Genomic DNA, 24,554 nt, shown 5'->3' with positions numbered 1-24,554 from the left:
ACAATACTATTTCATATACTCATCTCATATCTACACTATTAAACATAAATGCACCGAAAACGTTAAATAAAGAAAAAGTATAGTGGTATAAACTTTACAAATCTATGAAATTATTTATTTATTCATGTAAAATCTTCAGAACTTGTTCAAGTTTTCACATGTCATCGAGATTTCAAGTCCGACAAAGACTTCCAAAACTGACCAGGGCTTTCAAAACCAATCGAGACTTCAGTACGAATCAAGAATTCAAGACATTCTGGTACTGAATAATGTACGAAGCGAATCGAAACTTCACAGTGCAGAAAGTTTCGAATCTCGACGAAGACATACATAGATTCGAATGACCATCACCATTTACAACTAGGTGCGACTCCAAAATTCATGCTGTACTATTAGGTTATTCCAATAAATTTTCATCTAATAGATGACTGTCCTTTTTTCGTATAGGAAATTTTTGAAAGTTCTTGAAAATCTTCATTGTCTTAGAAACATTTTGACATACACTAAGGCATAGCTATAGCACCGCGGATATTTTGAAACGTTTCGAACTTTTGAATAGGAATGAAAAGAGATCAATTATACAATCTGACAGAAAGTTGCTTATCATTTCATAAAATTGATTTTATTTCATATCTACCAACTAACGAGTCCGAAACATTTAAAAGTGCGAATGGTGCCATAGTTATGCTTCGCAATATAGTTCCAAATATACTTTTAAATGGATACTCATTTTCTACCAGTTTCGAGACAATTCTCATAACTTCTTTGCAGTCGAAATGCATGACATAAACTTTTCCAATTTAGTACGTTTATTGGTACGTATTCGATTGATTCACAAACTGCTACAACGTTGGCAATTTTGAAATGTGTTCTATATAATTTCGTAGAGATATTTTAACAACCTTAAGCAACCAGAATATAAAACAAAAACTCTATTTACCTAAAATAAATCTGTACCTCCTTAAATATCACAATCAGAATTTGCGTTTCGAGAAAAACGCAAACGTTAGTCCTTAATTTCCCAATCGAAACTTGAAAATCAGCAGGTTCAATTCGATGGGAGTTTCAAGGATTCAAAGATCCGTAAAGCGCAGGATTTGAACGTGTAAATGCTGAATAGAAAGGGCTTCGAGGAAGCGAAGTATCGTTCTGTTTGTAGGCGCAGTGTTGCAAGTACGAGGGAAATGAAATGAGATGATCCTTTCGGTGTACCTTTTCGAAATTGCGTCCTTCTCTTTGATGTTCTAATTCGATCTGCCCTGGCATGAAGAGAAGCGAGGCTAAGTGGATTTCGACGAATAAAAGAACACCGACTTGGAGCTCGCGTGGCGAAGTAAGACATTATCCGAAGCCCGTGGCGTGGAATCGTCGAGTTCGACTCTTCGACTACTCGAACGAGACGATGAAATCCCGATGCTGTCGTGTACCATATGTTTCGGAGGAGAGATAAGTGAGGGTTACGTCGCGTGGATATTGGGTATAATTTAGTGGGCCTCGCCAACGGAGAGAAGAAGAGGGTGTACGAGAAAAGAAATGCCTAAAAGAAGGGTACCGCGCGAGGTACTGATTATTCCAGGATTTATTCCAGTATTTTTAAATAGTTTATCTTCAAAATTCTATTTTCAGTACAACTAGCCTAAAAATATTATATTATGAGAAACAAATTATTTTCTTCTTTTTAGCACATTTCGTGAATAAAAGTATATCTTAACCCTTTGCACTCCGAATTTTCTGATTTTAGAACATTTTTGTTGAGTCTCACTCGACATAGGATCGCAAAGGATTAGAAAGGTTTTTTCGTACATTTTGTTCCTAAGATAAACGCGAATCTAAAGTTTCTGCATTGAGAGGGGTAGGTAGAAATAACAAAAACCGCGAGCTCGATGCAATCAACTTGGGAGTCGAGTTTGCGTGCTCTCGAACTGGATGAACGCGGCTTGGATCGATGTTAAGTAGCAATTGGGACGGTTACTTTGTCGCAATTAGAGTCTCTAATGGCGATCTAACGATCCCCCTGGTCCGCGTTCTTTAACAATGGCGGCGTCGAAAGAGTGGCGCGAAAAGTGCGGTTAATATTTCATCCCCGCGACGCGCGACAACGTCCAGGCGATTAAAAGGGGCGAAGAAATTAGGTCGGCGTAATTGTGTGAATTTTTAAGTGTGTGTCTCTTTTTCCTGTGGCTCGATGGTCGGGCTTGTTTGTTCAATTACGTCGACAGATCTATTCTGTTGCTTTGCCAGTGAAGCATTTTTATTTTCACTGAAAAACTGTACACAAGGGACCAGGGGGATGGAATTAAGGCAGGGTTCTTGTTTTGGATGAACAATCGGCTTCTTCGTTAATTATATTTTATATTTAATTGTAATTTATATTTTGAATATAATTTCTTCTATCTAAAAATAAAAATTATTTTATATAAACAAAACATTTATCAATAACTGCTTCTCGAGATTTTAGGAGACCATCTATGAATATTATGTGAATATATATAATGAATAACGATGCCAAATTCGAATTAATCCAGATAGGATTCATTTTATCACCCGATAGACCAAACTCCTACCTCAAAGCGCCACGAAAGGGCGTTTCAGTGGCTTCGAGGACGAACCCGAAAATGGTTTTTCAAATATAATCGGAGAAAAGGCAGAAAATTCCGACGTACGGGAACGAACGAACCGCAAAAGAAAAGTCTCTTTCTCTTCGTCGGTTTTCGTTCGGTGGATTTTGTTGATCTTCGCGGTGACAAATGTTTTCGATTCGCGCGCGGTAAAAAGGGATCCGTCGATTTACGCCTGGAGCGCTGCGAGGCGTGGGAGCTTCAAAGGCACGCGAAGTACCACCGCGGAATAAGAGGATAATGTGGACTCGATTTGACGTCCTTGAATATTTAATATCTCGCGAAAGCCTTCTCATCGCGCGCGCTTTTTACGACGCGCCAGACATTTGCCCCTATTGAAGCGGAACTAACGAAGGATCAGGTTGTGTCTGGAGTAACATCGAGGACGCATGACTGATCGTGCCCGATTGATCTCGTCGTCGCCGCGCTAAAGAAATCGTTTAATGCCATTGGATTTCATGGTCTCGCGGCTCTCAAAGAATTGTAAAACGGAAAAGGGGATATGGAAATAACGTAAAAATATTTCCACAGGAAATATCAGCTCGAACGGGGGCGAGATGTGTTTCATTTGAACGCGATTATACAATACGAGTACGCGGTTAACTTTTCAGTCGTGCTCCCTATGAAACTTGACATTTAATCTTCCCTCGAGGTGAAGTGAAATATAAATAAAACTCGTGATTCCTTTCGCCGGTGCCTGCTGAAAATCGAACCAATTAAAACGCATTTGCGAAACGAGATCAGTACAGCGGTACGAATTACTCGAATATCTACAAAGCTGGGAAAATCTTTCCTATATTTATTTTGGATATTCCTTCAATTTTAAACATTTTTCAATAATTCGTTTTACTTCATCCCTGGGGCGGTACGAAGGTAGCAAACACTATGCCGGGGTTCAGCTTTAGTTAACAAAATTTTTCATAAGGAAAAAAGCGATGTAATTACGAAATGAAATATAATTAATGATTTTCCTCCAAATTTAGATTCATATGGAGCCTAATTATATAAAGAATCTATGAATTTTTAAAATGTTTGGTTAACAAGTTTTTAAGCTAGAATGTACACAAACTCAAAAGAAGTCGAGAAAAACGTGTTTGTAATGAAGTGATTTAAACCACTGGTTAATCAACGATTCCAGCACCAGATAGCAATCCTTTTTCATTTTCATATCCTTCGTTTTAACCTTGCAACTCTTCTTTCGGACTCTTTGAGCCAAAACCTATTTTCCCCTTTAAACGTCACACTGCGAAGCGCGGTGAAATTTACGAAATCACCCCTTCAACCATGTCACGAAACACTGTCCAGCAATGAATGCCGCGAGACAGCCAGCCAACATAATAATACCTTCTTTCTTATTCAAACCGTGCCGTTCTAAGAAGTTCCCGAGTTATAATGCCGTTTCTCTCGGATATGTCATTCACATAAATATGACAGGGTGTATTATACGCGCTCTTAGCCTAGCAGCGCTGCATCGCTCTTATACTTGAACGCTGCTTTCAAGGCATTTGATTACATCACCTCGTCGAAATGAGTTATGCTCTCGTCGTATTTTCGATGCAATTGCGTTGTTATTTTGAATGCGAGTTTCCTGGAGTGAGACGTTTCTGTTCGTCAATGCGTAGAATGCACGATGGGGGTTGTATATCCGAATGTTCGAAATATGAATTCCCGTTGATTATACGTAATGTTGGTATATCGTTCGGGTATATTTGACATCAACAATCAATTAAACTTTTAGTGACGTTCTGACGAAATTTTGGTGTGTATCGCATGTATTGTATGTTGTGTTTCTCGGAGCTTATACAGACTTTTTCCTAATTGGTAATTGCCATCATAAAATGCGTAATATATGCTAACGTTGAAAATTGATATCTTTCGTATTTTGTGTTAGGTGTAAAAAGTAATTCCGTGCTCCTATATTCATCATCAGGTATACATTGAAGTAATTTAAATTCATTTGAATTAATTCTCTAGAGAGCAAAGTTCATGAAATTCAATGGATCGGAATTTAAAAGATCACGCGAATTAAAGGAAGGGAAATAAATGTTCTCTTGAATCGCGAATCGTTAACGTTTCTCTAATCTCTCGGTGAAGTATTTTTCGTTTTTTGATACATGTTTTTTAAGCGTCGATGAAACTATTCTCTTTTTGCTGTTTGTATTTATTCGAAAAATGGACATTTGTTTTTTTTTTTTTTTTTTTTTTTTTTTTTTTAGAGAGAGAGACAGTTTTCATTTCTATTGGTTATTGTTGTTAGCACCAGGTTGTAGCTGGATAGTGGCTGATCGTTTTTTGCTGTATTCGATTCCATAAAATGAACTGCGATCTGTGTATACGCGAATTCAGTCATGATTGCAGTAACGATAACCGAATATCGCTCTAGTAGACATTTTTTTGTCAAAAGGTGCCATTGCTTCGTTACGATTACTTCTTTTATGTTCTCTGCATAACACAACGTCTTGAATAAATGTATGAATGTATTATTAGATGTAGAAATTAATTCTGAATGAATCAAGAATGAGAAATTACGCACAAAGAATATACAATCTAAGATGATAGTAATCAATGAATAGAATGTATAGTATCAGCAAAAAGTTTGTCCGCTGAGGTTACAAGGAGCACGTAGTTAAGGAGCGCGTTGCTCCTTTCGAGCAAGCAGTTCCTGACATCACTCATTCAATAAGCGACTGAACAATACGATTTCAAGACGAAACTGTCGTTATTTTTCAAACTCTCGCGTGGGTGCAATTTAAAGTCTGTTCGTGTCGTCCGCTGATAATTTATAAGACACGTTTGTATTCGAAATTTATCGCAGACCTCGCGATCGTTCGTAGCGATTCACCCTTTTTTCCAACGATTTGCCGTTCACCCCGAGAAAGGCAAAGGTCTAGGCGTCGCTTAGAATCCACCGAGAAACGAGTTAGCCCTGCAAGAAACGACAAAGGACGCGGCCTCTGGAGGGGAGAAGCTCATGCAATTCTAAACTATTTCAATGAAATGGGATAGCGGCCGGTGGATTTGTTGGTCGCGGCAACCGACTGACTCCTCGTTCGTACAGAGAAGACCGAGAGAGAGTTAAGAAAAGCCACGCTTCTGTAAGGACTTGGTTGGCTCACTCTTCCTTTGTTCTAAAATTCTTACGACTTCCCTTACGTCTTGCTAGTTCCCGTTCCTCTCGTGGCGAACTACAAAGGAAGTGGTCTGTATCATCGTGGTGGTAATGGCGATACCAGCGGCGGGGGCAGGGGATGGTGGTAAGGATGATACAAAATTGTCTCTTCTTTCGCGTCAGGTCGGGGGATACTTTGTAGATAGCGAAGCGGGCCGGATATGCCTCGCACAACTTTCTTTGCCCATCGGCTCAGCCTTGGCTCAGCTAACTTGGAGGGGTTTTTGCATTAGCATATCGACTTATTCATACAATCCGCCTCGGTTCGTGTTCCGCGGACGAACGGGCGCGCTCTATCCTCGGGGCTATACACGCCGCCGTCGATGATGATGCCGTGCTGATGGCGTGCCGCGCTTTTTGAGGGGCTTAGAACTTCGACTTGGAACCCTCCGGGGAATACGTTACGACGTGTTTCGATACATTGATTTCGTTAAACTCGAGTGCTGACTGCTGCGTCCTCGAAACGGCTTCGATAATGCCATAACGCCCTCGACGCTGAATACAGATTCGCATCGACGGAGAGGAACCACTCGCTCCCGAATCGAACGGGAGGAAAGTTTGTGAACGAATAAACTGGTCCCGTTACGCGTATATCGATTTTAGCCAAGCGAGATTCGCCGAACGTTAATCCGTATCACGGTCGCGAGTTTGTCGCGCGTTCCTTTTCACTCTTCAAAATTAACGCGCTCTCTAATGGATGCATGTTATCGCGAAAGGAGGTTTTTTTAATTTTTGTAATATTTTTCGATAGATGTCACCATTAATTACGAAACACATTTAACATTAAAATTATCAGACATACAAATAGTTAATAATAGACATACAAAATAGCAATTAAGTTAGGTCCTCCTTGTATGTATAATCGAAAGTTATGTCACAATAATCAATTTTGATGAGATAAGAAGAAATTTTATTTCGTTATCAGTTCGCGTTCTAATCAAGAAGTGACAAAAATAAATTCAAGTTTTAGAGCTCGTCAGTGTAAATAAATGAAGACCAAATGCATTTAGCCTATAAACAAAAAATTTAATAATGTAATATCCATCTATATGTATTTAGTATTCTTCAGAAGTTTATAAAAGTAAAAATAAAATTCATAATACAAACGAAGTCTATACAAGAATAAGCTATGTAAAATTGTGATAATAACTAAGCATCTGCTTTATAGTAAACAAAAAATCACGCTAAAGTTAAATAAAGAGCAAAATTGGAATTATGAATAACAAACAAGTGGATTAATGAATAACAAACAAATCTCTATAAAAGAAAGAGTTCAAAGTATTAGGTTGTCCCAAAAGTTTCTTTCGTTTTATTAATAATTAATTCGTACACAATACTTTATGTTATATGTTACATTACAAAATTGTGTACAATTCATTTCGCTCCATTACTGTTACAGCATCAATCTCTATGAAATTAGATTGTCTATTTATATAAACACTGCCACAGAAAATAATTGAATGCAACTCACGAAAGAAATTTTTAGGACAACCTAATATTTAGGAGAACTTCACTCAAAACAACGTTTCACATATCTAAATTGAAACACAATGTATATGACATTGCAATATTATAAAAATCGAACACTGAAGAAAGTATTTCAACCGTATCAGAATGAGTACATACTTCACCTTATACCAAAACATAAATACGCTCAAACAACATGCACGTCAAAATACCGTTTTTGTACTTTGGAAATATAAGGGTAGGAAAACGAATAAAACAGTGAAAGAAACTTAGCACTCGTTGCAAAGAAAAATCCCTAATAGACGACGGATTATTATTGTTATAATTTTACTTCATTCAAATAATCTAAGCACATTAAGCACATTAAAATAATGTAAGCACTGTAAGTTTTAAGTTAATGTATATAACAATGGCGTATTATGATACGTTATGTAACGTATGCTATATAAACCATATTTGGTTTAAAGGCAACAAATAAATAGACTACGGATCGTGGGAGTTTTCATGGTAATTCCGGAAAGCACTCCATAATTCAAGCCTCTGTTGCGGAACTACCTGCGTAGTCCAACTTGGAACAGCCGTTCGGTCGGTGGCCGTATTGGTCCGCGTAGTACGAAAATTTTTCATACGAGCCCATAAAACGCGCCCCCGGGGGCGAGGGTTAAGAGAAATATCAGGGATGACGGTTCCTCTGGCGTTCGTTCTAAGCGATAGTCGACGAGTGACTCGGATTGGAAGGAACTGGCGCGGATCATAGACTCGCGAAGCACGAGCAGCTCTGAACCGAGCGCTCCCGGAGATCACCGAGCGGGGCCGAGCGGCTCTGAACGCGGCAATTCGCGAATGAGGGTACAGTCGTGCCGCGGCCTCCACAGAGGGAGGTTTGTATAGCTCGTGCCGCTCTTCAACCCTTCATTTCGTCGATCCTAACGCGTGTACCGTTACAGCAATCCTCTAAAACAAAACCATGTTGTGACAGTCGTGCAACGAATCTTATCGACGATCGCGATGCAACAGGATTAGAACGAAATCATTCTCAACTTGGAGCCACGAATCGTGGGAGCAACAGATGCGACGTCGCGCGAGACGCGCTCTTTATATTTAGTTTGCCCACGATTTCCTCGCTCGTGTTACCTCGCGTCGCGTCGCGTCGCGTCGGTTCAATGATCTGTGTGTACTTGTACGTAAGCCAGTGACGTAATATGACGCGAACGAAAGTGCACCGCGTACGTCAGTGACATAGAGTCTCGCGTCGATGGGAATATCGTTGAATGTTTGATCGTCTGACGTAGAGACGCGACCCTTGAACAACGATCGGTGCTCCGTTCCTATTCGTATCCTATGCAGTCAGCACGCTCCAAACTGGAAATACCGTTCACTCGAGGATCGACGCTGTGTAAACGCAAACGTTAAAACAGAAAGCAAAGAGAATCGTAAGAATTGTGTTTGCCGATATCGTTCGGTCCTGTATCCGGTCCTTGGTAGGCGACCCTAACCGAAGGTTCTTTACCTGCGGAGATCCATAAGGACACCAGGTACGGTCGCGGGGCAGGAAAGAGAGACGAAGGAAGAATTCCTTTGTCCTCGAAGGCACTGCTCCGAAGGAGGTGGTCGCATCCAGGAGAAGGGAGAGAAGGAAGCTCAGCACGCGGTCGAGTTTCTACCTCGTCGGTTGTGTACACGTTTGTTCGAGCGAAAGAGACAGGACGTGACTCGTGAACGGGACAGATAGAGAGAAAACGAGGCTTGTACCATCGGTGAACGTCCATCAGCGCGTATCCAACGGCAAAGGGCAACAACCACACCGTGAACACATATTGAGCGCGCTGTTAAGCCAAGGTCGAGCGTCACGGACCACGTTTCACGCCGACTCCAAAACATCCTCGCTCGCTCCAGCTCGCCGTACTCCGAAATTCCCAAACGTGTTCGCGATCGCGTCTGTGGTTATGCCCGGCGATTAACGTCGATCGAATTTCTCTCGGTTCCGTACGTTTCCCGCTGGACCATCCAGCTGATTTTCCGCGTGTGTTGTTTTCTGTGAGTTGAGAATCGTTAAGATGCAACGACCAAGATTACCAGATGCCATGCTGGCGCTGGTCAGGGCAGCTGTCTTCGCAGCTGTCTTGGGACAGATATTGAGTCCCAGCATGGCCAACAGACCCGCTGGCGCGCACCCTAGTCACGCTTATTTCGAGCAACCTTGCTGCGGACGATCGCATCTCAGGCATCACAAAGGTTGGTGTGCCAGGGTTGATTTAGCATTATCAAATTTACAGAGATGCCGGAAAATTTTAATCGAGTACAGTTGACTCTTGGAGGCACACGATTTCAAATATAAATAAAACTCACGTTGCACAAAATTTCAGTGTAAAAGAGTTTCTAAAATGTGTTTTCACTTGTATACGTTTCTGTTTTAACACGTTGATCGCCACGTCGCCCATATGTGTGGGTGACAGTGCTTTTCACTGAAAAACGAAAACTATTCGTTCTGAAAGTTAAGTGTTATGGAAAATGAATTTAAATGAAATGCTCGAATTTTGATGAAGTTACGAAACTAAATACCAAAATAAATGTTTCATCACGCAGTTTCCAAAATTCTGTAAACAAAATTAAATCGCGGTAGAAAGTTTCAAGAGTAGTCTGGCAGTGAACGTGTTAACGTGTTTAATAGTTAGTGTTAGGTGATAGCATTGTCAATTGGCTAAAAAATGTTAAATAAATTTTTGAAGCTAAGGTGGGGGCAGTTTTTAACCCATCCAACTCCAAAAATTTTAATACGTTACGCGTTGTATGAAATCGTGTTGTACAAGAATTTCGATAGTACAAATGAAATCGTACGTAAAAATATTTTTAACGCGTCGTAGGAATTCGTATTGCAGGAACTCGTGAAAGGAAGTTTGCTACGTAAAAATGAAAGACGGCGTGGAGCGAGTTATCGAGTATTCGACTGGACAGTCACTCTATTGTGACGAATTTTTATTTGACAGTGGTGATTAGTGCACGATAGAAAAATCTGCAGCATTGTCGCGTATAGTGAAAATATATTTCTACAATGTTCGAACTACTCCGATCAGCTTTGCTAGATTATTTGTCGACTACTTCGATAGTGTTTTAGCATAAACGTTTTCACGCTTATCATAATGTTCTTTAGATACACGGTAGACTCCTGTATAACGCGTTTAATGTGTTCGCTTTGTATGAATTTGTGTTACAGGAAATTGTGGTGTACGAGAATAATCTAAAGTAACAAGTTTGGAGTAATAGTATTATTAAATTGGAATAGAATAGAGTGGTCGCCTAAAGATATGAAAAAAGTGTGAAACAGAAATCAGAAACGATGAAGAAAATTTAGTAAGCCAGTGTGCATTAATCTTCAGCAAGTGGTTACCTAGATGACGCACTATGTAACAACGTAGACATATATTTCTATTATCAGGTTCAAATAAATGTTCGTTTTTGGATTTATCTGACAACGTAAATAGCAAGGGTCGAAGATGTGTTCGGAGAACGCGACGATCTTGTGTTTACATACACTGAATGTTCCCTGTTAGTCGAAAGATAAAGTGAAAAATCTTCGACGTCAGTAACGTTACGATGTACTCAAAAGAAATAAAATTGAAATAATGTTATTTTCTCTATAGGCGTCATTCATGAAATGCATAGAAACAAGATATTATTAGAATTTTCAAGCCATAGCTATCAAAAATAGAAAGAAGTGTTTTTTTTTTTTTAACAAAGTGATACGTTATTTCCACAAAGAAAATAAGTAATAATTTAATTTCATGAACTACAACTAATTTGTTTAAATTCAGTTGAATCTAACGACTCAAATGTTAATTAAAATTTGATTTGTAGTACTTTGGAAGTATTTCCTATTCAAACACTTGTTATTCGATCCATCTATAGAAATCAATCCTTATAAACAACTTTCCTGTTTCATGTGATTCGAGAAAGATATCAAATCATGTAGGATTACTTTGAAGTACTATATTTCATAGCAAAATCTATCATGTACACGTAAACGTCATTGTTCGATAGGAGTTGTTATCAATATAAAGTGGACAAGATTGCTCGATCGACAGTCCATAACATTCAATGGCCGACGCTATCCACAATTATGAAAAATGCTCTAGCTCTCCCGTTGACCTAGAATTGCAGAACCGTCACCTCTGTTTACCGACTCGTCTTCAGCATTCATCCAAAACGTACACAGTTTGCTCTTGTTGTAAATCCACTCGCGCTGTGCACTCCAATCAATGGTTATTGAATTTTCCAGTTGAATTTTGATTGTTCATTTTATGAAAATTTACCATTTCGCGATTGAAACGAGGTGTACACTTTATTCAGCCCCGTAACAGTATTTGTTTAAATCAGTGTTTAGTTTGCAATAATATTCAAGATCTGAGACCACACGTTAGAGGCTTTCATTCAATTGATACGTAGTAAACATTCATTACACGACTTTGTTTGTTCTTTTATCTATTCATATTTCATTTTTATAATAGGAAATTACTTATATTCTAAATTAAAAATCATGAAAATGCTACTTGTTGTTTATATACTCTTATTATAGTTCATAGCTAGTTGATGAAATATTATTTGAGATTTTTGTACATTTATAAAAAGACTAGAATCATGTTACTTATTTGGTGTAATACATGTGAGAAGTAAATTACACGTTGGCTAGTGCAATGATACTGAGTTCATGTATATAGTGTACGAGCTAAATAAGAATATGTATTGATTGGTTTTGGTGAAAAGACAACTGCGTGGGAGACCCGTGGACTCTTCCTAAATGCAAGTTTCAGACAGATTGGCTCAGAGTAACTCATATTTTCTCTGGAGGTTCTTCGAATGAGTTAGAAAAGTATCATAAAATGTAGGTAAAAAAAAGAGGCCCAAATGTTTTCAACTTCCTCGCATACTATTTGAATCAATGTGTTTGCCGACAAGGATAACTGCATATATCGGCCCACATTTAGCCGAACTGTGATAATCGGTACTGGAAGAACGAAAACCCGAACGCGATACAGAAACAAGACGTAATAATGATCCAAAGCTCCTTACTCTGCGCGCAAAATCCACTTCGCAATGCACTTTACGTTAATTCCCCCACGGTAACCAGTTCCGCGTCGCGACGAGTAGCGCGTGTGCGCGCGCAAAATTTCGCGAAACAATGTGTCGTTAATGCTACATAAATACCCTTTCACTAATTAATATTATGAGTTTCACTTATACCGGTATTCTAAATACCAGCGGCGTCGGGCGTTCGCGGAACAATATGCCCCCTCGCGCCGTATAAATCGCAAACTTTCAAACATTCCACGTCGTCCGAGCCGCCCTTGCCACCCGTGCACCCGCGACAGAGCCACCCAGACACCCTCTGGCGCGGCTGGATAAAGGTTAACGAAGTCTCCGGGTTGGTTTACCGTCGGAATTTTCGGTGCACGCGCGAAAAAAACACTTTTCGCCACGGGTATACACCAGGGGCGGGATTAAAAGGCCGACGTTTTTTCTCGCCGCGGTCTAGGGGGCGGCAGAAGGGAGGACAGCAACGGCGGAGATACTGACCGACCCCCTTGCGTTCTCTTTTTCGCGGTAAATCATTTAGGAGGACGCGCGCGGGTACGAAAGGGACGTAAAAACGACGCAGCCCGGTACCGAAAAGCCCGTTAGCATACATCACCAATATTATCTCGGGGAGGGCCCTGCCACACGATATTACCGGGGCTTAGAACGCCGGGACTGACTTCATTATGTGCTAGGGGGGCAGAGAGAGAGAGAGAGAGAGAGAGTAAGAGAGAGAGAAAACCGTCGAATGGAATGTGGAATGGTTGGTTGGTCGAGCAGCCGGCTGGCTGGTTGCTCGGCTGCCTCTATGCCAGCCAACCGAGCCAGCCCTGTGGCCTCTGTGCAAGTCGAGTGTGGAAAGTGCGTGTTTGGAGTCGCATGTGTTTCGGCCAGGGAGCACCCAGAACCACGACAGGGTGGTGCACGCGATACCCACTGGCAGCATGTTCCAAAAGGGGTAGCCAGGCCTCAAAATCTTCGAAGGACAGTCTCTGGGCCAATTTACACACAGTTGCTCCAAAATGTTTTCATACAAACATACTCCGTTTCCTTTTGCATAGGAATCAGTCAGCTGCTTTTGACGAGTATACATATTTATCCTGGCGAAATGACAATATTTGTGTTGTACAGAGAGCACTCGACGTGCGTAAACAGTAGTTATAATTTGATGTTTAAATTGCAGTTTAAATGAAAAGTAACATTCATTCGTTTTTATAATGATTTGAATACATGTAGACCTAGGCGTAATTATAAAAAGGAACAAATAAAAGAATATAAGCACTAATTATTAGAAGGAAAGTGGATATAAGGTGAAGAAATTTAGTTGTTCATTATTTTGTAAATAAGTATTTAGATAATAATGATGGTTTGTGACAGCATGTCTGTAATTGCTATTTCTCTGCGTACTTTGAACACTGGTTTAACAAAGGATTACAAAGATTAACGAAATGACAGATAAATTTTGAACAAGGCATCTAGAATGTTGTTTAAAAGTGCATTTTTAGAAATGAAAATAAATACAACAAATATGTTTGGTTGGTCTATCTATCTTTGACACAAGAATGATCATTTTTTTAAAAGAAGTCTTTTTCAACATTTTTCGGGGTTACTTTTGTGTCATCGAATGAACCCTTTGTGGCCAGCGGGGCACGTATGTTTCACTTGAACAATTGAACCGCGGGTGGCATACCAGATCGCTCTTTTCAAAGTACTTTTGACATACATGTTCCACTTTGATAGTCGAACTGCGTCTGTCGTGTGAAATGGTATTTTTTAAAGTAAAATCATTGATGTAGAATTCTGTACATGGGTTTTCATCTTCCTGTTACTGCACGTCTTTACATTTACCTTTGTTTGTTTTTAAAAGCCACTGTAGGAGGCTCCATATGTAAATTCTTCTGTAATTTAACGATACTTGTATTTTATGTTTCTATTAGTAATTATTTATTCTTAATCCAGTCATTGCAAGTAACTATCATACACTCTACTGCTTACTCATTTGAAACATTTCACACGACATAATTTTAAAAATTAAATTACTGCAGAATTGTTTTGGCCTGTAGAATCACCCCCACCCCGCCTTCAAAATATTTCCTACCTGTAGATAAACACCTCTCATATACTATAAAACTACAAACGTACCTTTCCAAGTTTCCTCGCGTCGGGAAACGACGACCGCGGCGACCTTTTCGCGCGACATTTTTCCGCGACGGGGATCCTAGCGCGAGCGGTGCGGCGCACACACGAATTTCTCGTTTAATTTTTCGTTGTTCTTTTTCGCCCCCTCCCGACGGGTTTTGTTTCGCTTTTCTTCTTTTAGTCGCGCGAACGTAATTTTAATTGCGCGGTTGTCCGCCTTGTTATGCGAATTTGCGAGCCACTTTTTCGTTTCGTTTCGTTTGAAATTACTTGGCGAGAATTCGCGCTGCCTCGAGTTTCCGCCCGTTTCTGGCCGTGCCACGCCACGCATCCACCCCCTTTGGCCCGAAGCGAACCGAAAATTTCGCCTGCTCCGTTTCGTTGACCAGTTAGGTACCCAACGCGATTGCTTGTTTCTCTTGTGCGTGGGCGCGAGAGGGACGGGGAGGTTTGTTTCATCAGCAGTCGGAGGAAATGAACGTCAAGTTTCTCGCAACGACGATGCTGATTCTTGGTTTCGTTAGTCTCTCTGTTCCGTCCAATCTGCCGCCGGACAAACCTGTATTTAGGTGTATGACGTTACATCCTGTGCATGGCGCAGCTGCGTAACCGAAGATATGTAAATACCGAGGAAACGCACTTCGCGAGAGGTATCGTAACGCGAAACTTGCGATAACCGTGGCGCGCTGATTTTCGTTTTGAAATTGATAGAGATTAATGCGACCGGCTTATTATCGCGTTATTCAGGTGTACCTACGTCGATATAAAAATGATTTTATGCAAATGAACGAACGTTCTTATTGATTCTTATTGATGCTAAAAGGAGCAGAGGAATCGAAATTATTTATTTTTCACATTTTCAGGCATGCATTTTATTTAAAATACTATAGAATTTTGTTCTATAGCGCAAAAGTCTTGTCAAAAACCTTTAGAAACTTGTATCGTAAAGGCAAGCGCAGTCTTGCGAATTCTTCGAGTGGTTTCATGCAAGACTTGCTCCATAGATGTACCATCTATTGTAATATTTTACAAGTATCACAAAAATGAAGGAAATGTATAGAGGTTGTCTGAGAGATTTTCGGACCAACTTTAGCTATGAACTTCGAAACTAGGGCTAAATAGTAGAAAAACATTTCGTTATATTTTTAACTGATTTGTTAATTTAGCTGATTCGTTACGATAATGAATAACTGCATAAAATCTGCAGTTTAGTGATAATATTAACGCGGGGACAGGCTTCTTCACAAAATTATTCAACATAGCCTATCTAAAACTATAAATATGTCGAAACGTATTGTACATACATAATAATATAACACGTTATCATATATTGTAACGTAATGTATGATAAGTTTTGTGCAAACCGTGAATTTTCTCTTGTAGAATTATAACACATAAAAAACCCAGTTGAAGGTTAAATGTTGTTGAATGGTCAGCTTTTTGAGCAACCAAAAATTCGAATACATTACAAAACCACATATGGAGATTTTCCGTTACCCACCTGCCAGATAGCACATTAATTTAATCTGCACTTGCGGCTGCGACTGTACGCCATGATACGATCATGGATCGTAAGCTCCTGGTATCGAATCTCTGGTAACTAACAGAACGGATATTAATTTCGACGAGCTTCTCAAACTGATCCATTGATTCAATTTGCACGCACATTTGACATGTAATGTAATGAAATTTACGCGAAATGCTACGTGTCCGTTTGCGTCTAATTGGTTAGTACGGCGAAAGACCACTTTCGGGGGAATACTATTTCCATTCAGTGTACTATGGAGTCCCGTTTGAATGCATAAATTTGTCTTTCAATGGGACGAATGCAGAGTTACGAATCAGAATTTAGAGATGTATGTACGATTAAGCTTGAACACAAAATGGGATGTGTTGGCTATTCGAAATGATTTCAGCTTTCAAAAATGGTCCCTTAGAAGAATATAAACTAATAGATTGTTTCCTTTTTACGTAACAAAAGAATTTAGAGACGCAATATGTTTGATTAAATACGTTAATGCAATATTTAACATTATTTTCTGATTTTATTTTAAAAGACCAGAAAGTAAGGTGTATGGACGTGATTGTTCCAAAGTCATGTTAATTTTGACCATGAGAAACATCGACACAATTTTTTCCTTAACACTCATCTCATATTACTATCTAATATTTTTTTATTGTTAAATATTAACACGTGAAAAAAAGAATTAAATTCAAAAAGTTTTGTAAAACTTACAAAATATATAGTTATGTGACACATTTCCTACAAAATTTCTCGTACTTGGTCGTCCTATTTTCTAGTCTACGATCATTCTACAACTTCCTGGGTGCAAAAGACAAAACGGGTATCCGATATTCCTAGCTTCTCCTATACGCGCAAAGGTGAGGCAAATGGCTCCGGTTGCTTATTCAATCTTTCCAGTTTGTTCCGAAGCAACACAAAGACTGCGAACAGGAAAACAAATGTTATTTCCGAAAACAACCACTTTCTCGACAACAGCAGCATCACCCCGAGCGTCTTCGAACTCCCTGCATCCACCAAACGAAAACGCTCGCAATTCGCAGTCGTTCTATTTAACGAACCGTGTCGTGAACTTTCCCGTTTCGGAATTTTATAAACGAAAGCTGACCTCCCCGAGTTCGATAATTGCCGCGCACAAGAGCGTCGATGCCGGGTCTCCCGAATGGTCGGTCGGTTCTTTCGCCTTCTATCTGCCCTCGCGCAAGATTTGCCCCGACTGCTGAATTACTCCGCGTAAATCCTTAATTCGACCGTAAACTCGAGGAGCTCGCTGGGGTATACTTTCTTTGCTCTGCCTAGAAATCTACGAATGATGTTTGCTTAAGTAGCCGGGTAGAGTGAAACGTACAGGGTGTGCTGCTGTAGCTCGGAGCCTAAAGTGTTTCAATTTTCTTCAACTCTTCGTCAGCCACCTGCTTTTTCCTGGACGCGAGCGATATTTTTCGCTTAAGTTGCTTCGTGTTGATTGTTACTGAAATACGCTTTGAATATTGAACTTTAGAATTATAAACAATATGTCCAAGCATTAATTTATTCTACTAATGAAATTTGCTAGACATACGATGTCTCCTCGTAGGGAACATCCGAATGCAAACGAATAATAAATTACAAAGGACAGACAAAAGTAAACTGCTCAAACTACCACATCACTCGAACACTTACTCCAGTTGTAATTTACATTATTACATTCTCTCTCGTTAACTAAATTATATCAGAGTCACCCACAGTCTCTTTGAAACCAACCGAGATTAAGATTGACCCGATGCGCTTTTTTTATCTTCAACAACGCGCAACTTATTCGAGTTGGCTGCTTTAAACGCTTCGCCCTGTAGATGAAGAGATAGGGGGAGAGTGAGAACAGGCTGAGACTTAGGGGGACGGGAAATCGAGAAGCAAGATCCGACCGACAGCCTCGACGAGTTTCCCTTTGGTCGCCAAACGCACCTAAAGATTCCCAAGATTAAAAGCTAGCACTGTCCTTTCTCTCTTGCCTCGTCAGCCAACCCTCTCGAACACTTGCACCGAAGGCTGACTGGCTAATGAAGGATGATAGCAGGGACTCATCCGCCATGCGGTACTAGAAGCCGTGCATTCCTGCGGTCTCGACCTCTCTTCCCCTCCGTGGATGCTGAGACATTGACTTTGCTCGGCGAGGTTCCGAACTTGGACGTTAACTCTTGGAAGCTCTTGGACGTCGGCTGGCCCGCGGTCGAATTATCCCCTTTGAAGCCTTCTTGGAACCTCCTCGAAGATATCCCGCGTGAAAGAGTTACGTAGCTCATCTCGTCACGTATTCATCTCAGAAATCATTAGCCGACATTTCTGGTTAATTTAGCCGCGGTAAAGGAAAAGGACGAGTTGTCTCTTTCGCGTAGAAGAGAAGGTTACCGAAAGTAAATCGAATTCGATAGTTTCTAAATGGCGAGAAGTGTACAAAAATGGGCTTGAAACAGGTTTTTTTAAAATTTAGAAATCAGTCACTCGATTTGAATTGAGAGAATTTTTTTCATTAAACTGTGCTTGGGACCTTCTTAAATTGTAACGTTCGCAACGAATAACAAGCTTTGAACGTATAATATTTTAACGCTTGTTTATTGCAAATGACGAATGAAATAAATCGCTTGATCGAAGTTCAGACTAGTACATGGAATAGAAGAAAGTATGGATTACTTTGTGTTCACGATATTATATCAGATCGTTTCTTTCCAAGTTTTCCATTTTTAGTTCTAGCAGAACACCGTCGGAACATTTTTGCGATATTTTGTAGAAAAATGCTTCTAGAATATGGGAAGAATAGAGGGGAAGTAAAAATGTGGTTACGAGGAAATCGTGTTTAAAATTGTTCATACCGAATACGTATACTCATATACTATTCCAACTTTATTAATTATCCGAATTCAACGATATTCTTTGACAGATATAGTTTTAAAGTACATTCGAAGAAAATGAGAAAGAAAATTAGATTTTTAAAAGTTTTAGATAAGAATACGCCCTTAGAAAGCCACGAAATTCGTAATTACAACTTTTTCCTCAGAGTATCCATAGTATCGTTTTGTATCGACATCATTGATGAATCAGTTTTGACATGGTACCTCCATGAACAGGCAGTTTTGTGCAATACATAACCCGCATGAAGCGGCCTTGGTTCCAAATAAGGCAACCTTTCCTATATGTCGCGTGCCGCGTCGACTCCGCGTTTTTACGTCGAGTGATGAAAGTCCCTCTTGGAAGTTGTCGAGCCCGCGTTGAAAAGGATAACCGAGGGAAAAAGCTTGCCGGGCCGCAAGAACTCGCCAAGGACGTTGTAGAATGGAGGAACGGGCAAGAAGATCGAGGTCCGAGAGGAAAAGCGCGAAAGACGCAACAAAACGGGGTTTCTCCTTCGGTCTGGAACCCATAGATCGTAGGGAAGGGCAGTAAGTCTGTTCTAAGATGGCGACCCCAGTCTGCAGAGATTATTCCGTCGATGCCGGGAGCAACAACGCGATAAAACTTCTAGACTAATAGTCACTTAATTCTTACCGTTGGTAAACGGATGGAAGTTCGGGGTAAACAGGTTTCCTAGCAGAATTCTCCTCTCGTAATTTTTATAGGGGTTGCGGAACTTGGGGATCCTTTTCATTATTCCATAGTGCATTTTCCCTGACTTTGGAAAAATTCCTTCAGCGGTAAAACGTACTATAGTTTCTGCGAGCTTAATGAAATATATTATTTATCAGAAAAGAATTGTGTTGCTTCAAGAGAACTGAATTAATAATTTTCAGTCCTAAAGGTTTTTCTGGTATGACAACCGAAGAACTAAATATACTTTTGGAAGTTTCTTTTAAGTTTATAAAATAAATATTCTCTCTAACTAATATTACTATTCAGAAAGAGTATAAGAATATTTTTCCCTGAGCCCACTTCACGAAGGTTAATTTGCTGCCATTTCATTTTTAAGAGCACAAAACTGCATGACAGCCTCTTAAATACTGTAGGTGAGGCGTTACTAGAGACATAAACAAGGAAATTTGAAAGGAACAAGAGTAAAATAATATTTATTACTCGTCAGTTTTAATTCGATTTATTAAAAAGTAAAATCCATGAAAATAAATCATTTTCTATAATTTTAACCTAACATACAAATAAAAAGCTACATGAAATTGAACCCCTTCAACTAAATTACAAAGTTGCAGACGCCATAATTAAAATTTACCATCACTCTGGATTACCATCCACAGTAGCTTATATGTATCGAATAATATATTTTGGTTTCGCCTACGTAAAGTGACCATCGCCACAAAAATCAGATAATCGTCCACTTCAAGGTGTCGATCAACAATGGGCTGCAGTGTTAAATAAAATACGACTCTGTTGGTGCTTCAAAAGTTGGACGAGCGCTTAAGCGACAGCTTATGCGGACTAGAGCCAGAGAAAAGAGCGGCTTTGCTTGCATTAGCTTGCATCTTTTCTTTATTTTAAGCGTGATTCTCTCGCGATGTAAGCTTGCCCAGTGCCCGGTGTACGAGACACGTAGAACAAAATCTCCGGGAATAGCGAATGCTCAACGACGACGATGTACATAGCAAGAGGCGGAGGCGGTTGAAGGCAAGCAGCGCGCTAGGCGCTTGTCGGATATTCCAACTACAGGATTACAGTCACCCTCGGGAGAGCATTCCTTTTCTTTTCCATCCCCTCCTCCGCCCTCGTGTAGCCACACTTCATCCTTTTCTCTCTTTCTCCGTTCTCTTTATTCCACTGGAAAACACTTTGTAGCTGGCGTGTAAACGTGCGAAAGTGCCCGCCAGCTCAACGAGAGGAAACGATTCCGCGAGGTGGCTAGAAGTAACGGTGGTACTCCGCTCGGCGATAAAAAGGATAATGAGGATATAATGTGGCGCGCGGTGTTACGGATGTTTAGGCGAAACGCGCGTTATCGCGTCCAGCTGGTTAAAGTCCTCGGCGTAATGAGCGTGCATAAAAAAAGGAACCGTCAGATTGCGTAACCGGTGCCAGGAGGCCTTTACAAAGGAGAACCCGTGTGCATGGCTAGGCTGCACCACGACCGAATGGAATTTTAATGAAATTTTCCTTATGGCGTTTGGACGAACGAATACTGCCTTCTCGCGATTTCGATACGTTTTACTCATTTTGTTGTGTATTGTACGTCTCGACAGGGAACGCCTGAAACGGTTACGAAATTAATTGCATTTGTTGCAATTAGGCAATCTGTGTATGAATTTGTGGAGTAATGGATGAAAATTACAACGATTTGTTACTGATGGGCCGTGGGTAAAATTCGGACTGTTTTCAATCCGGATTACAAGTAATTAATTAATTACACAGATCATTATTAACAGGTGTCTATTTGCAAACAACTTTAGTGATGGGAAATACTAACTTTGAACTCCAGTATCGTGAAACATCATTTTCTTCGTGTTTTTTTTATTTATGTAAGTGTCGGCGTAATTTGTATAAATATTATGAAAAAATATCACTTCTTAAGAGAAAAATTTGGAACTTGTTTTTCTTTCGTTGCTCTAATTTGTATAAATATTATGAAAAAATATCACTTCTTAAGAGAAAAATTTGGAACTTGTTTTTCTTTCGTTGCTCTATGAGTAGAATTCCCATGTCAATATCTTCGAGTTTGCTACCTGGCCCGTTGAGTCTAATTTTTTTACGATCTTGCTCTTACTAAAAAATGTTTGTCGACCACTGCTTTAATGGACTCGCCGATAAGAATGTTTCTATATTCTATATTCAGTTGTTCATCTTCTAATTATTTTTTCGAAATTTTAATTTACCTAAGAATTTTTCTCATCTCTGATGTTTGTGCTTTGGAACCACGCGTCGACATTATCGTGCCTGTCGAATACATCTGATTACTGCTTCACGAAGCGTAGCTGACAATGAGTGGGCCGAAACGAAGGATTCGGTCAATCCTCGAATAATGGAATGTTATTTCGATTGTTTGTCATTAAAAGGGCTTGAAACACGGGCAGTTTTTGGTTTAAACGCTTTGCGAGATGTTTTCAGCGTTTAAAGTTGAAAACGTTTAAACCAGTATTTAATTGAACGATTTAGAATCGTTTAGCATTTTATGCATCCTATGAAATGAATTGAATTTACGAATTTAATGCAGTTCTAAATACAGGGTGTTTCGTTTAAATCAGAATGAATCGCGAAGGGGTGAAACTAGGGGAAAAAATATTTTCACGAAAGTGATTTGGCTCAAATGAACAAATTATATGGTGTAAATAATTTTGTTTAATGGAATCTTATATATTGATTTATACAAATTCATCGACATTCATGTAATACGTGGACATACATCTCCCCCATTTCTTAGAACAAATTATTTACGTCGTATAATTTGCTTTGACTTTGATAAATGGATTTTTCTGATAGCTGCATCCCCCAATAAGATTGTTTACCATTCCGATTTAAACGAAACACCCTATATACGCATCTGGTTTGATAATAAAACAGGACATGAATTTATTTTCTTTTTCCTTAGCGATTCGTTTCAATACCGTGGAAATTATTCCAAACGTTTATCGAACGGAATTTAATTCTATTCAATTAAAGGCATTAAACTATGACCGGCGATAAAACGCGGAACTTATCTCCCAGAGATTGGAGTGCAGAGCGTGTTCGGAACTCTGGTATCTTCCCATTCGCGAAACGGGGTTAACGTAAAACTAGTTTCACCCCCAAGACACCGGTCCAACGACGGCACAAAAGTGCCGCAAGTTCGCTCTCTCGCGGCGTCTCGGCTAAAATAATAACACCGGTGCTTGCGTTATTTTCTTCCACGCGAAAAATCTCTTGCCTTAAGTCTTAGGTTTATGGCGGTCGTTGGCCGCGTCCCGTTGCAAACTACCCGGTATTAGTTTCTCGCGCCTCACGGTTCGAGTGTGCTTTAACTGCGCGCGATGTTCCTGTACGACACTTTCGGAGAATATACTACACCGCCAGTTCTAAATAAAATTCTTTTTCTGTATATTCTAACTTTGGAAATACACGGTCTTAAAATTGCTCTTATTTTCGTATCGCATGTATTCTTAACGTGTTTGTCACTTCTGCTGTAAGAAGATTACAAGAATTGTTACGATCACTTGTTCTTACTGCTGTAAGAAGATTACAAGAATTGTTACGATCACTTTATAAATCATTGGTAAATACGTTTGCTCGTTTGGAAGCTATCTTATTGCCATCCATCGAAACTAGGAAGCGAAGAGTTAATATCCCTGAGCAAGATTAGATCAAGTACCACCGGTAACCAGGAGACATTCAATTCCAGCTTATCGTTGCAAAGATCCCCCTTGCAGTCGAATCATCGACCCCATTAATATCGAAATTCCTTGATCATAGAGTCAATCAGCCGTCGCGCACCTGTCCCTGAATACTCGAGCCACCCCCAAAGAACCATTTTCCTTGCTCGAAGTCATCTCGCCAACCCCTCGACAACGCTCGATATCAGTTGGTCGCAGAAATCTTAGATCTTCTTCCGTTCAATTCTGTCCCGCGCGGCGTTAATACAAGAGAGAGGTAAAATTGAATCTTGCTTTATCTCCAGCGACGATATTGAAAAGAAGGAGGACTGCGGAAGTCTCTTAACAGGGATCAGAGAGGCTTCCCTCGCGTGGCGCGCATCGCTCGACTGAATAAATTGTTACAACCGCTATCAACAGCTCCGCGATACGAGCGTGAAATGAGAAAAATGAGGCTAAATATCTATAAAGTTAAATACCTCTGATCTGCATGTTCGTTTCAACACTTTATCTACCGTTAACTTATTCATAGGGTTTTCAATTTTAGTGTTGAGGTATCTACTACAACTAATTAATTGTGTTTTTAATATCTATTTACAATGCTGGATTTGAGGAAACAATTAAGACGTTTAATACATCTTGCAACACTATGCACGTGTTAATATCAGCCTATATTAACATACACTAATACAAAAATCTCTTTTCTAAGGTGCGAACACTTTCTAAATAAATTGATAGATAAAGTGCGTTAAGATTAAGGTACACATAACAATGAGAAAAGTATTGTGTCTAGACTCTCGTGAGAATTTATCGTCGCATACGTTTTCTTTTTAATGGATCCATATACCTACGTTTGTTTCATATTCAAAATTGTTTCCACGTCTGACTTCACCTCTCGGCCAAATTTCCGACGATTCCGTGTTTCCCGGCGCCGCATCTCTGGTAACCAAATAAAAGCAATTAGAGTAGAGCAGTCTGGCGGTTCCAGGGTCTCTTATCAGAAAAATTCAAGCACACGCAGCTAGGCACGCGTATAAATTAACTTTACGTAACGAACGGCCGCGTTTCTGTTCGGCCGTCTGCGTCGCGGCGACGTGCTTCCGTTTCGCATATACATCTGTCCGTGATTACGTTGAGCCTGTGGCCCGGGTTCGTGAGTCGCGCGGGGACCTAATTACACTAACGACCGGCAATAAAAAGCAGCCGACGCGGCGACGTCGCGGAATTCGCACGCAATTACTGCAGGAGATCCTGAGGGTCAGGTATCGCCGTACGCTTTGCCAGTCACTCGAGAGACTTTCTCAGACAGAGAA

At 40.1% G+C, this 24,554-nt stretch overlaps 1 protein-coding gene across 2 annotated transcripts in view; it reads left to right on the top strand.

Annotated features, from left to right (window-relative positions):
* The window catches only part of LOC128890073 (semaphorin-2A), a 311,724-nt gene that overhangs the window by 21,456 nt on the left and 265,714 nt on the right, over positions 1-24,554 (top strand). Inside the window, exon 1 of one of the 2 annotated variants that reach the window (XM_054148267.1) lies at positions 8,114-9,489. The exons of the other annotated variant lie outside the window; for it this stretch is intronic. Within the exon in view, the coding sequence (XP_054004242.1) occupies positions 9,312-9,489 (178 nt within the window). The 5' untranslated portion in view covers positions 8,114-9,311. Of the gene's footprint in view, positions 1-8,113; positions 9,490-24,554 lie in introns of those variants that run through there. 2 annotated transcript variants of the gene reach the window in all.

This window comes from Hylaeus anthracinus, unplaced genomic scaffold (assembly GCF_026225885.1).
Source record: "Hylaeus anthracinus isolate JK02 unplaced genomic scaffold, UHH_iyHylAnth1.0_haploid 12000, whole genome shotgun sequence".
Classification (NCBI taxonomy): domain Eukaryota; kingdom Metazoa; phylum Arthropoda; class Insecta; order Hymenoptera; family Colletidae; genus Hylaeus; species Hylaeus anthracinus.
The sequence above is the reverse complement of the archived record's forward strand: the minus strand, read 5'-3'. Positions and strand labels throughout refer to the sequence as shown.